This window comes from Tachysurus fulvidraco, chromosome 20 (genome assembly GCF_022655615.1).
Source record: "Tachysurus fulvidraco isolate hzauxx_2018 chromosome 20, HZAU_PFXX_2.0, whole genome shotgun sequence".
Classification (NCBI taxonomy): domain Eukaryota; kingdom Metazoa; phylum Chordata; class Actinopteri; order Siluriformes; family Bagridae; genus Tachysurus; species Tachysurus fulvidraco.
Window position 1 is genome coordinate 515,409 of NC_062537.1, and position 11,932 is coordinate 527,340.

General features: G+C 43.8%; 2 protein-coding genes across 2 annotated transcripts in view; both read left to right on the top strand.

The window, feature by feature from the left end:
* The window catches only part of LOC113650294 (homeobox protein cut-like 1), a 30,989-nt gene extending 26,627 nt beyond the window's left edge, over positions 1 to 4,362 (top strand). The window contains exons 18-20 of the mRNA XM_047805086.1: positions 1 to 154; positions 941 to 1,190; positions 1,725 to 4,362. The exon at positions 1 to 154 is cut by the window's left edge and continues 35 nt beyond it. Coding sequence (XP_047661042.1) covers positions 1 to 154; positions 941 to 1,190; positions 1,725 to 2,007 — 687 coding nt within the window. The 3' untranslated portion in view covers positions 2,008 to 4,362. The remainder of the gene's footprint in view (positions 155 to 940; positions 1,191 to 1,724) is intronic.
* A 2,961-nt stretch (positions 4,363 to 7,323) lies between these two features.
* Positions 7,324 to 11,301, top strand: kctd7 (potassium channel tetramerization domain containing 7). Its single transcript, XM_027158436.2, has 4 exons — positions 7,324 to 7,794; positions 8,730 to 8,899; positions 8,992 to 9,170; positions 9,589 to 11,301. The coding sequence occupies exons 1-4, from the start codon at positions 7,495 to 7,497 to the stop codon at positions 9,963 to 9,965; spliced, it is 1,026 nt and encodes a 341-aa protein (XP_027014237.1). The 5' UTR covers positions 7,324 to 7,494; the 3' UTR covers positions 9,966 to 11,301.
* The last annotated feature ends 631 nt before the right edge of the window (positions 11,302 to 11,932 follow it).

Here is an 11,932-nt window from a genome sequence, read left to right on the forward strand (position 1 = left end):
ACTCAGGGTTCTGTGTCTGATCTTTTAACTCGCCCCAAACCGTGGCACAGACTGAGTGTGAAAGGCCGAGAGCCATTTGTGCGAATGCAGCGATGGCTGAACGACGCCAACAATATCCACAAACTGAGAGAAATCAAACACACTGACAGAAAAGGTAACCATTAGAACCGACACACACACACACACACACACACACACACACACACACACACACACACACACACACCTGCAGCTCATAAAAATGCATGTAGTCATGAATCTACACTGGAACCTGCACGGGGGCAAAAGCACTCATATGAACAAGCAAGAACTGCCTGCTGGCCCCGCCCCCTTCTCTACATCCACACTACATCATGTGGATATTAACAGTTCCACACGTCACTGAGTTTTACAGACTGTATGCAGCATAAATACACACAAATACACACAAATACACACAAATACACACAGAGTATTTCACCACATGAAGAAATCCAACTCTCCAGCCAGCATCATCACTAAGGACTGCTGAACAAATTACACATAATCATCACATATTACATTAAAATGGCTGCTGTGTGTTTCTGACTAACTGTTTAACTGGTGTGTGATGACCAGTTCACTATACGCTGATGCTGCCCCCTGCTGGTCATTTAACACCATCACACTGTAACGGTTCATCTGATCACTTCTGCTGTCGGACTAAAAGATGGAGTGATTTTACACACTTCTGTTACAAGAACAAAGGAGTTCACGCTGCACACGGAGTGACATGACAGCACATGACACGACATGACTTTCAGCTGTCATTAAAATTCTCTAAATATAAACAATTGTGAAAGCGGTAAAGCAGCGATATCTTATTACTGAATTTAATACACTGTCCTTTATAATCATACTGCTGTGTGTGTGTGTGTGTGTGTGTGTGTGTGTGTGTGTGTGTGTGTGTGTGTGTGTGTAGTATATCTGAAGAGGCGTGTGAGCTCGGTGTGTGAGGACTCTGTGCTGGACAGTGGTGTGTGTGTTGAGGCCGGACAGGAGTTTGTTCCTCAGCTGAAGAAGTCTCGGGTCCTCCTCAGTGCACAGGAGAAAGAGGCTCTGAGGAAAGCGTATGAGGAGAAACCATATCCATCACCAGGAACCGTCGAGGAACTCGCACAGCAGCTCGGGCTAAAAGCCAGCACTGTCACCAACTGGTTCCACAACTACAGGTTAAACACACATGCACACACATACAGTCATAACACACACAGACCCACACACACATGCGTGCGCTCACACACATACAGTCATCTCACACACACACACACACACACACACACACACACACACACACACACACACACACACTCTTGACACACACATACAGTCCTAACACACACACACACACACACTCTTGACACACATACAGTCCTAACACACACACACACACACTCTTGACACACATACAGTCCTAACACACACACACACACACACACACACAATTATTCATAACACATACACGCACATAGTCATCGCACAGACACACACACTCTTAACACACACACACACACTCTTAACACACACACACATACACTCATAACTCACACACACACACTCATAACACACACACTCTTAACACACACACATGGCCTGAGCAGTAGAAGAAGGCTATGAAGAGGAAACAAAAGACACAAATGTTAGTGCGGTGGTTTGGGACGGAACCGTAGCAGAAAGTTGGAACACTTCCCCTTTCCTGTCTCCAGGTCTCGTATCCGTCGTGGAGTCTTCATGGAAGCGGCTGCGGTGAAATCGGACGGCGTCTCCGAGGCACAGACGAGTGAAGTGCAGGAGGAGCAGCAGGACTCCACCTTAAACTTCCCAGAATCGTCTGCGTCACCTCGAGTCCTGAGAGACAGCAACCTGCGCAGACGCAAAGTCGCCAACCTGAACAGCATCATCCACCGTCTGGAGCAAGCGGCGAGTCGGGACGAGACCCAGGATGGAGACGTGAGTGAGGAGAGCGTGAACGCTTCCTCGTCAGGGTAACTGGAGGCGGAGTCTCGGGCAGAGCTCTGCCTATTAGGCCACGCCCAGCAGGGGCAGTCTAAAGATCAGTGTAATCAGCTGTAACAGGAGCTTCGTTTATCTCAGATTTATCTCGTTTATATCTTTATTTAAAATCTACTGGAGGTTCAGCTAACATTATTTTTGAATATTTGATTGACATTAAGCATCAACACTGTGTTCAGAACAGCAGTGTGTTAATGTGGACGTGAATCAGGGAGGAATAAAGGAGGAAAACTGATAACAGATGAAAAAGACAAACAGTACATTCAGTTTACCAGCAGGAGGAGAAGACAAAGAGCTCTTCTTCTTCTCCTTCTTCTTCTTCTTCTTCTTCTTCTTCTTCTTCTTCTTGGGCAAAAAATAAACCCCATTCAAAACCATTCAGCAATAAAGGCAGCAACTGTTACTACAATTTTTTTTAAGAGTGTGTGTGTGTGTGTGTGTGTGTGTGTGTGTGTGTGTGTGTGTGTGTGTGTACAGGGAATAAAAAAGAAGCACTTGAGGAAGCAGGTCTCTGCTCTCAGCTCTATGCAACTCTTGCCATCTTCATCTAAATATCTTTTTGTAGGTGTTCATTATTATCTCTACAAACACCCCAGTGCATCATGGGTACTCTGTAGCACACCCCTTATTATGTCTGTACGAGCCACATGAACCCCATCACCAGCCCTGATCCCGAGAGGAAAGTTCTTCTAGGAACAATTTACTGTAAAACAACAAGCAGCACTTCAGACCTCATGTCCTTTAACATCACTTCAGTTACAAACTGCACTTTATGACGGGTTTCTAACGTCTGTACACGGCGTGAAGGGGAAACACTCGCATGCTTTAAACCTTTCGAGGTCTCTTACACCTAATATACAGTTTGTTAGATATTGTCTTTGTGAAACAGTCGAGGTTGTGTGACTCCTCATTAGCGCTCCAACACCAAACACTCACTGTGGAGGCTGAAGGATGTGAAAGGATGAGAGAGAGATATCCAGTCTGTGTGTGTGTGTGTGTGTGTGTGTGTGTGTGTGTGTGTGTGTGTGTGTGTGTGTGTGTGTGTGTGTGTGTGTGTGTGAGGTTTTCCTTCTCCTTGTTATACTTGTAATAATAATTAGAATAATAGTAGCAGACTTTTATCAGTTGCTGTAATTTATACAGGTATTTTATAAAGATTAAATTCTTATGGACTTGTTTTTTATCTCTGTATCTGAAGGAGTGATAAATGTTCAGCTTCCATGTTGTCAGACGAACAAATTCAGTGGAACGTGCTTCTAATGGAGAATCGACGTTATTCTTCTGTTATAGAGTTTAATGAACATGTAACTGTGCACTACTCATACAGGCTTTATAATGCATCATAACACATTTACATGATGACATGTAAAGCACTTTCATCTTTATGGCATTTTAATCTAATGAACAGATCGTTTCTCAGTCACTTCACGCTGCGGAGTTTAGTCACTGACTCGGACTTTACACACACGGACGGAACGCGGTGTAAAGGAACTGTAATAAAACATTAATAATAACATTAATAACAGGTTTAGATTCCACAGTTAACACCGTCCTCTTTTTCTTTTTCTTCCTTTCCATTTGAATTAAAATGAATATTGTTTTATTTGTGTACTTTAATCGAGTCATTAATTTAAAGCTTTCATTGTATAAACTATAACACGGTGATAACGGATCTGCTAGGAAGCTCATTTACAGATCCGTTACACATCATTTACATCTTATTTGCATATTTGCATATTATGTGCATGTCTGAGTATGTGGGAGGAGTCAGAAATGATGTCAGCATCAGATTCAAATCTCAGGTTAAAGCTCCATTCGAAACCTTTCTGCTGTTTTATTTTTATTAATGTTTTCATTTTAAAGCTAATGTGTAAAGAACTTTGTTTTAATGTCAACATGTAGCTCATTTTATTTATATTCTCTGTATTTACAGCATTATTCTGTCTTCCAGTCTTAAACCCTCATGTTTCATCCTCAAGGTTTATTACATTCAGTTTATTTGTCAGGAACAAAAGTGTGATCATGGAAGTGAATATGGTTTGTATTTACCTGTGTGTGTGTGTGTGTGTGTGTGTGTGTGTGTGTGTGTGTGTGTGTGTGTGTGTGTGTGTGTGTGTGTGGTGTGTGTGTGTGAGAGGGTGTGTGTGTGTGTGTGTGTGTGTGTGTGTGTGTGTGTGTGTGTGTGTGTGGTGTGTGTGTGTGAGAGGGTGTGTGTACTATTTTATACTTGTCATTTATTTTATTTATTCCAATAATTTACACCAATTTACTGACTAATTTGAATTTTTATATGGAAAGTGATAGAAAAATAAAAATTAATGTTGTCATTTTCTTCTCTCCAAACTTTTGTTTATTTACAATCCACCTGACATTTGTGTTAAAATGATTTAGATTTGAATTTATTCACGTGTGAGATGTAAATGAGGTTGTGCACGAATTAGTTCACATCTAGTTATACACACACATATAAAAATATACACAAATATATAATATTTACATTAAATGACTTGAGGTTTATTTCTATGGTAGGATTTGATTTAACAACGAAATGACAAAAGCGTTAGTTAGTTTTTAAGGTCAAAATTAGTCTAAAACTTAACGTAAACTTAATGTAATAGATTTTCACAGTGTTTTAAATTTAAGGTCTAACAAAAAAAAGCCATGATGTGTTTACTGATTCAGCTGAAAGTTTTAGAGCCTTTGTAAAGGTTTATAACAGCTACAGGAGGGAAAAGATCACGGGCAGTAAAACGCTCCTGACATCGAGGCCGAATCTAGTGGCAGAAAAAGAATCTGCACAGATTTACTTCTATTTATTTATGAATGAATAACATTGTAATAACTTTTATAAAAATAAAGAAAGGAAGAAAGAAATTTTTTTTAAAAAAGGGCAAGTTGGCCTAATGGTTAGAGAGTCTGACTCGTAATCCTAAGGTTATGGGTTTGAGTCTCGGCCCGGCCACGACTGAGGTGCCCTTGAGCAAGGCACCGAAACCTCAACTGCTCCCCGGGCGCCACAGCATAAATGGCTGCCCACTGCTCTGGGTGTGTGTTCATGGTGTGTGTGTTCACTGCTGTGTGTGTGTGTGCACTTTGGATGGGTTAAATACAGAGAACAAATTTTGAGTATGGGTCACTGCACTTAGCCATATGTCAACAAGTCTGAGATTCTCTCAAAATGTGAAAATTCTACTGGTTCTAGTGAGAGCACTAGTGAGAGCACTAGTGAGTGCACAGATGAGAGCACTAGTGAGAGCACTAGTGAGAGCACAGATGAGAGCACTAGTGAGAGCACAGATGAGAGCACTAGTGAGAGCACAGATGAGAGCACAAGTGAGAGCATTAGTGAGAGCACAGATGAGAGCACAAGTGAGAGCACTGATGAGAGCATTAGTGAGAGCACTAGTGAGAGCACAGATGAGAGCATTAGTGAGAGCACAGATGAGAGCATTAGTGAGAGCACAAGTGAGAGCACAGATGAGAGCATTAGTGAGAGCACAGATGAGAGCATTATTGAGAGCATTAGTGAGAGCACAGATGAGAGCATTAGTGAGAGCACAAGTGAGAGCACAGATGAGAGCACAAGTGAGAGCATTAGTGAGAGCACAGATGAGAGCATTAGTGAGAGCACAAGTGAGAGCACAGATGAGAGCATTAGTGAGAGCACAAGTGAGAGCACAGATGAGAGCACAGATGAGAGCACAGATGAGGGCACTAGTGAGAGCACTGATGAGGGCACTAGTGAGAGCACTGATGAGAGCACAGATGAGAGCACAGATGAGGGCACTAGTGAGAGCACTGATGAGGGCACTAGTGAGAGCACTGATGAGAGCATTAGTGAGAGCACTGATGAGAGCATTAGTGAGAGCACAAGTGAGAGCACAGATGAGAGCACTAGTGAGAGCACAGATGAGAGCATTAGTGAGAGCACAAGTGAGAGCACAGATGAGAGCACAAGTGAGAGCACTGATGAGAGCATTAGTGAGAGCACTAGTGAGAGCACATTGAGAGCACTGATGAGAGCATTAGTGAGAGCACTAGTGAGAGCACAGATGAGAGCATTAGTGAGAGCACTAGTGAGAGCACAGATGAGAGCATTAGTGAGAGCACAGATGAGAGCATTAGTGAGAGCACAGATGAGAGCATTAGTGAGAGCACAAGTGAGAGCACAGATGAGAGCATTAGTGAGAGCACAGATGAGAGCACTGATGAGGGCACTAGTGAGAGCACAGATGAGGGCACTAGTGAGAGCACAGATGAGAGCACAGATGAGATCACAGATGAGAGCACAGATGAGAGCACTAGTGAGAGCACTGATGAGAGCATTAGTGAGAGCACAGATGAGAGCACAAGTGAGAGCACAGATGAGAGCACTAGTGAGAGCACAGATGAGAGCATTAGTGAGAGCACAGATGAGAGCATTAGTGAGAGCACAAGTGAGAGCACAGATGAGAGCATTAGTGAGAGCACAAGTGAGAGCACAGATGAGAGCATTAGTGAGAGCACAAGTGAGAGCACAGATGAGAGCAGAGATGAGAGCACTGATGAGGGCACTAGTGAGAGCACAGATGAGAGCACAGATGAGAGCACAGATGAGAGCACTGATGAGGGCACTAGTGAGAGCACAGATGAGAGCACAGATGAGAGCACTGATGAGGGCACTAGTGAGAGCACAGATGGGAGCACAGGTGAGAGCACAGATGAGGGCACTGATGAGGGCACTAGTGAGAGCACAGATGACGGCACTAGTGAGAGCACAGATGAGGGCACTAGTGAGAGCACAGATGAGGGCACTAGTGAGAGCACAGATGAGAGCACTAGTGAGAGCACAGATGAGAGCACAGATGAGAGCACTAGTGAGAGCACAGATGAGAGCACAGATGAGAGCACAGATGAGAGCACAGATGAGGGCACTAGTGAGAGCACAGATGAGAGCACAGATGAGAGCACAGATGAGAGCACTAGTGAGAGCAGTTTATCCGTAAATTAGTTAAGATGTCAGATAAGAAAAAGTGTCATTAAATTTATTAAATATTCTCATCAGCTCTGATGATCTCTAATCTCATCCATTTTATTTATTCTTTATTTGTTTATTAAATTATACTTTCATCTTCGCCCTTTTCATTTCCTGAGCACTTTTTTATAATAACTAGAATCTTAGACAAAATGTTGTATGTCGATGGAAACAGAATAAAGTGTGGTCTAAAGGGGGCGTATACAACGGGGGTGTGGTCTAAAGGGGGCGTATACAACGGGGTGTGGTCTTAGGGGGCGTGGATAAAGGGGTGTGGTCGAAGCTGGACCGTGATGAGAGGCAGAAACAGCGAACCTCCATCTATCTCTCTGTGTATTTATCTCTCCGTGGTGACGTTTCGGATTAAACCCTAACACACACACACACACACACACACACACACACACACACACACACAATAGCATTAGCAGTCGGGGTCTTTAGAGTGCATGCAGCAGAATGGAGCAGGCGAGACCCCGAACGGAGACGCAGGGCAGCTCTCCATCAGCTCGGCCGCGGGCGCCGCACCGACATGTTCATCATTATCACGGCTGAGGAGACTCACTCAGGACGGCCGGGAAGTTCCTCCTCAGCCCACAGTCATGGTCGTGTTCTCGGCTGCGAGGGACAGCGAGCCGGAGCGAGATTCCGCCATGTCCAAGTGTGAGGAGGAGAAACGCAGAGTGGCCATTAACGCTCCGAACAGGAACCTACCCAGATCTCTGCGCACTCTGAACGCACCCCAGGAGGTACACAGGCCTGGGTTAGGCTTTATTTATCTGTTAGATATAAATAGTGTGTGTGTGTGTGTGTGTGTGTGTGTGTGTGTGTGTGTGTGTGTGTGTGTGTGTGTGTGTGTTTTCCGCTACACACGTGTGCTGTTTATTTTCTTCTCTAATTGCTACATGTCAGTGTTTTCACGCTCCTGTTGTTTTCTTCCCCTTTACTGTAATCTGATTGGTGCGTCATGGCACGCGGAGGACAGGCGGCGCCTCTGATTGGCTGCTCTGCCTGCTCTGTTGGCCTTAAATCCTCATCCATTATTAATAACGGAATAAAATTCCACTAGTAATACTGATGTGTGTAAAACAACACACACTGATTATTGATGAATGTGATGTTCTCCTCTATAAGGTTATTGTTTTTTTTTTTAACCAAACGTCACTTGTTCATTTTGATCATTCATTCATCTCCCAGTGAAAGATGTTCAGATGCAGTGGATCAGTACAATGTGCCTTCACATCAGAACATCTACATGGTGTTTGTGCAAAGTGCAGACTGTTTATAGTCTATAGACAAACTGTCATTAAGCTAAAGACAGTCGAGTAGATATTTAAAGCCCAAGGCCCAGTGTCTCTGTATCCAAAATCAGCAGCTCGGTTTGTTTGGGGAAAAATATCATCATCTGCACACAGACTACAACGACATACATGTATCAGAAAATGTAGAAACTTGTTTGTTTCTGAAGAAAATGGAAGAAAAGGAAATTGAACCAAATCTAAATTCTTTTAGTTACATGTTTGTAATAAAGCCCAGGTGTGTCATGTGAGTCATGAGCAGGTTCTGCAGGCTGTGGAGATGTGGAGAGAGGATCACGTCACAGTTTCGCTGATTCATGCAGGGGTCAGCGATGGAGTCTGAACATTAATATTCATCAGTAACACGATGAGTCTCTGTGCCGTAGTTTCCCGAGGTGATTCCTCTGAACGTAGGAGGGACGTACTTCACCACACGCCTGTCCACGCTGCGGCGGTACGAAGACACCATGTTGGCCGCCATGTTCAGTGGACGCCATCACATCCCCCGAGATGCCGAGGGCCGATACTTCATCGACCGTGACGGAGCTTATTTTGGGTGAGAAAGTATGACTGTGTTACTGTGAGACTTCCAGTGTGAGTTAGACCTCCACATCTGAGTGTGTGTGTGTGTGTGTTTACTGAGTACAGCGACATCCTGAACTTCCTGCGTGAGGGTGAGCTGCCTCAGAGGGAACGTGTTCGGTCCGTTCACAGAGAAGCTCAGTATTACTCCATCGGGCCGCTGTTAGACAGGCTGGAGGACAGACAGCCGCTGACCGGGGAAAAAGTGCGACAGGCGTTCCTCGACCTATTGCCTTATTATAAAGGTCTCACACACACACACACACACACACACACACACACACACCCCGTTATACTTTATATTAACACTGTTCCTCATAGCTCATTAAGTCAAGATTATAAACTTTATAATACATTTGGTTATCAGTTTCTGAAGAAAATAAACGATTATTTGTTTATTTTGTTTGATAACAAAATACATACATAAACATAATGGTGATATAATTTTTGCACAGTAGTGTATAATGTGTGTGTGTGTGTGTGTGTGTGTGTGTGTGTGTGTGTGTGTGTGTGTAGTAAACATTTATTGTGTTTCAAGTATTTTTAATCATGCTGTTGATCCTTGTCGATCCATGTTTGATGTGCTCTCTCTCTCTTTCTCTCTTTCTCTCTTTCTTTTCTTCTGTTGTCTTCTAAAAATTCTCGGTTGTTTTTGTTCCTCAGAGAATCTGGAGCGCATTGTGGAGATCGCAAAGCTGCGAGCAATGCAGAGGAAGGCTCGTTTTGCCAAGCTGAAGATCTGTGTGTATAAGGAGGAGATGCCCATCACACCGTACGAGCGTCCGCTCTTTAACTCCCTGCGATTCGAGCGCTCAGAGAGCGAGGCCAAGCTGTTCGAGCACCACTGCGAGGTGGACGTGTCGTTCGGGCCGTGGGAGGCCGTGGCTGACGTGTACGACCTGCTGCACTGCATCGTGAGCGACCTGGCCGAGCGCGGCATCACCGTCGACCAGCAGTGCATCGGAGTGTGTGATAAACACCTCATCAACCACTACTACTGCAAGAGGCCCATCTACGAGTTCAAGATCACCTGGTGGTGAAGGAGCAGCTGCTGCTCATAGAGGTCCGGACACTGATCCAGATTTCGGCTCTGTCCTGTTATTTGAAGAGGTCGCGTCCGTAACACTAAACCTAAACTATTTTCACATTTAAGATGATGTAGTGTTGCAGGACGCTTCTTAGGAGCCTTCAGTTACTGAAGCGGGTCCAGGTTCCTCTGAGAGCTTGCATGAGGGCAGTAAACCTGATGCTAACGCTAACCATGTGGCTAATCCATCTGAGCTTAAGAGCACTTAGTGAACTGCCTGTATAGATTTTAAAGCGAGCCCCGTTGCCATGGGGAACTCGTGAGAAGTCTGTCTATGAGCTCACAAGCATAACATTGACACTTATTGGAACAGGCCCAGATCCTCAGAGAGCTGTATGGTGGCTTGTATGTTGAAGGGACTGAGGTCCTTTTAGGAGAACGTTGAGGATCAGGATTGTTAAAGAGCAACTCATCAACCACTTCCACTGCTTCACCCCCTTGGTGTTAAGGACAGGATGTAGTCATCAGAACCAGACCAGGTCTTTAAGGATCACAGGAAGGTTGGAGTTTCAGCTCATTGGTCGTTGTTATTGTTGTTGTCAAAACTGTGAGGTTCTTGTGAGGTTCTTCTTGCTGGATGGTGGTGTTGAGGTTCTGTGTGGAGCCGACGTCGTGTCCCGAGCGAGTGTTGAGATTATGAGCTGGAATTCTCGGCATGTCCTGTTTTTTCTAATCTGCTCTCATCGACACTTTCTTCAGATTTATGCTACGTTCCTTGTGCTTTTCATCTGAACTGGTTGTCCAGGTATCTGGGTGAGAGCAAGACCACATGCAGGACTGTTTGATTATTTCACTGTCTGTTGTGAAGAATTCAGTCTTTCTGAAGCTGTGATAAAAATAAGTACAGAAGTCAGTTAATAAAGGTGTAGTGATCTCATCAGGTGTGTAAGCGTTGACCTGTTCCCTGTGTGTGTGTGTGTGTGTGTGTGTGTGTGTGTGTGTGTGTGTGTGTGTGTGTGTGTGTGTGTGTGTGTGTTAAGCAGCACTGCACTGAACTGACTGTTAGACTCCTTGTTGTCACTGAGACTTGCTCCTCTTCCCTCTGTAGCTCTCAGCTCTGATGTGTCAGAGGTTCTGCTCAGCTGTAGCAAGACGATCTCGCTCTAACTAATCCCCTTTTCCTCTGTGTGTTTTGTTATTTCTCTGTGAGGGCTGCATGAGCTCTCAGGATGAGCCGTGATGTTCTTATCTGTTTCCTCTGTAACTCTGCTGCACTGCAGTGGAAATGAACCGAACCTCATGTTTGTACTGCTTCATTCTGCTGATAATAAACTCTGTATATTTTGCCATTTGTGTGAAGAAGGAGTGAATCTGTTTTGGGGAAACCTGATAAATCCTACAGAGCAGTGAGAAGGGGGCATTTACTTTTGCTAGCTTTAGGAGCGACTGGCACATGACGTAAATATTCCTGGAGCATTGCAGTTTATCTCCAGTGTTTTACTGCTGATGTGTGTGATGTTCATCAGTGTGTTTATACAGACATCCACATCGAGCTGCAGTCCAACACTCGTGCTTTTCCTCATCAGCTGCTCAGTATAAAGGTTAAAAACAAATTATAACTTAAACATAAAAATAGTGTGGAATTAAATAATAATTCACAGCTTTCAAAAATGTGTGTAAAAAGACTACAATTTATTGTTCGTAGCAGTTATATAACCAAAATGTCATTATAAACACTATTATAAGTCTTAATGTCTTTACACCTCAGGACCCCCCCCCCCCACGCACACACACATGTTAGAATGATTCAGTACAACAAGACAAATATAAATCAAATTAAATTAGGATTAATTCATAAAATCAGTAATAACATTTAAAATGTAATCAGATTTTAGATGAAGTGAAAACGTCACCATGATTAATGACAAAACATAAAGACACAAAACAGTTTAATTGTGTGACTTATAAAATCCTTGTAAA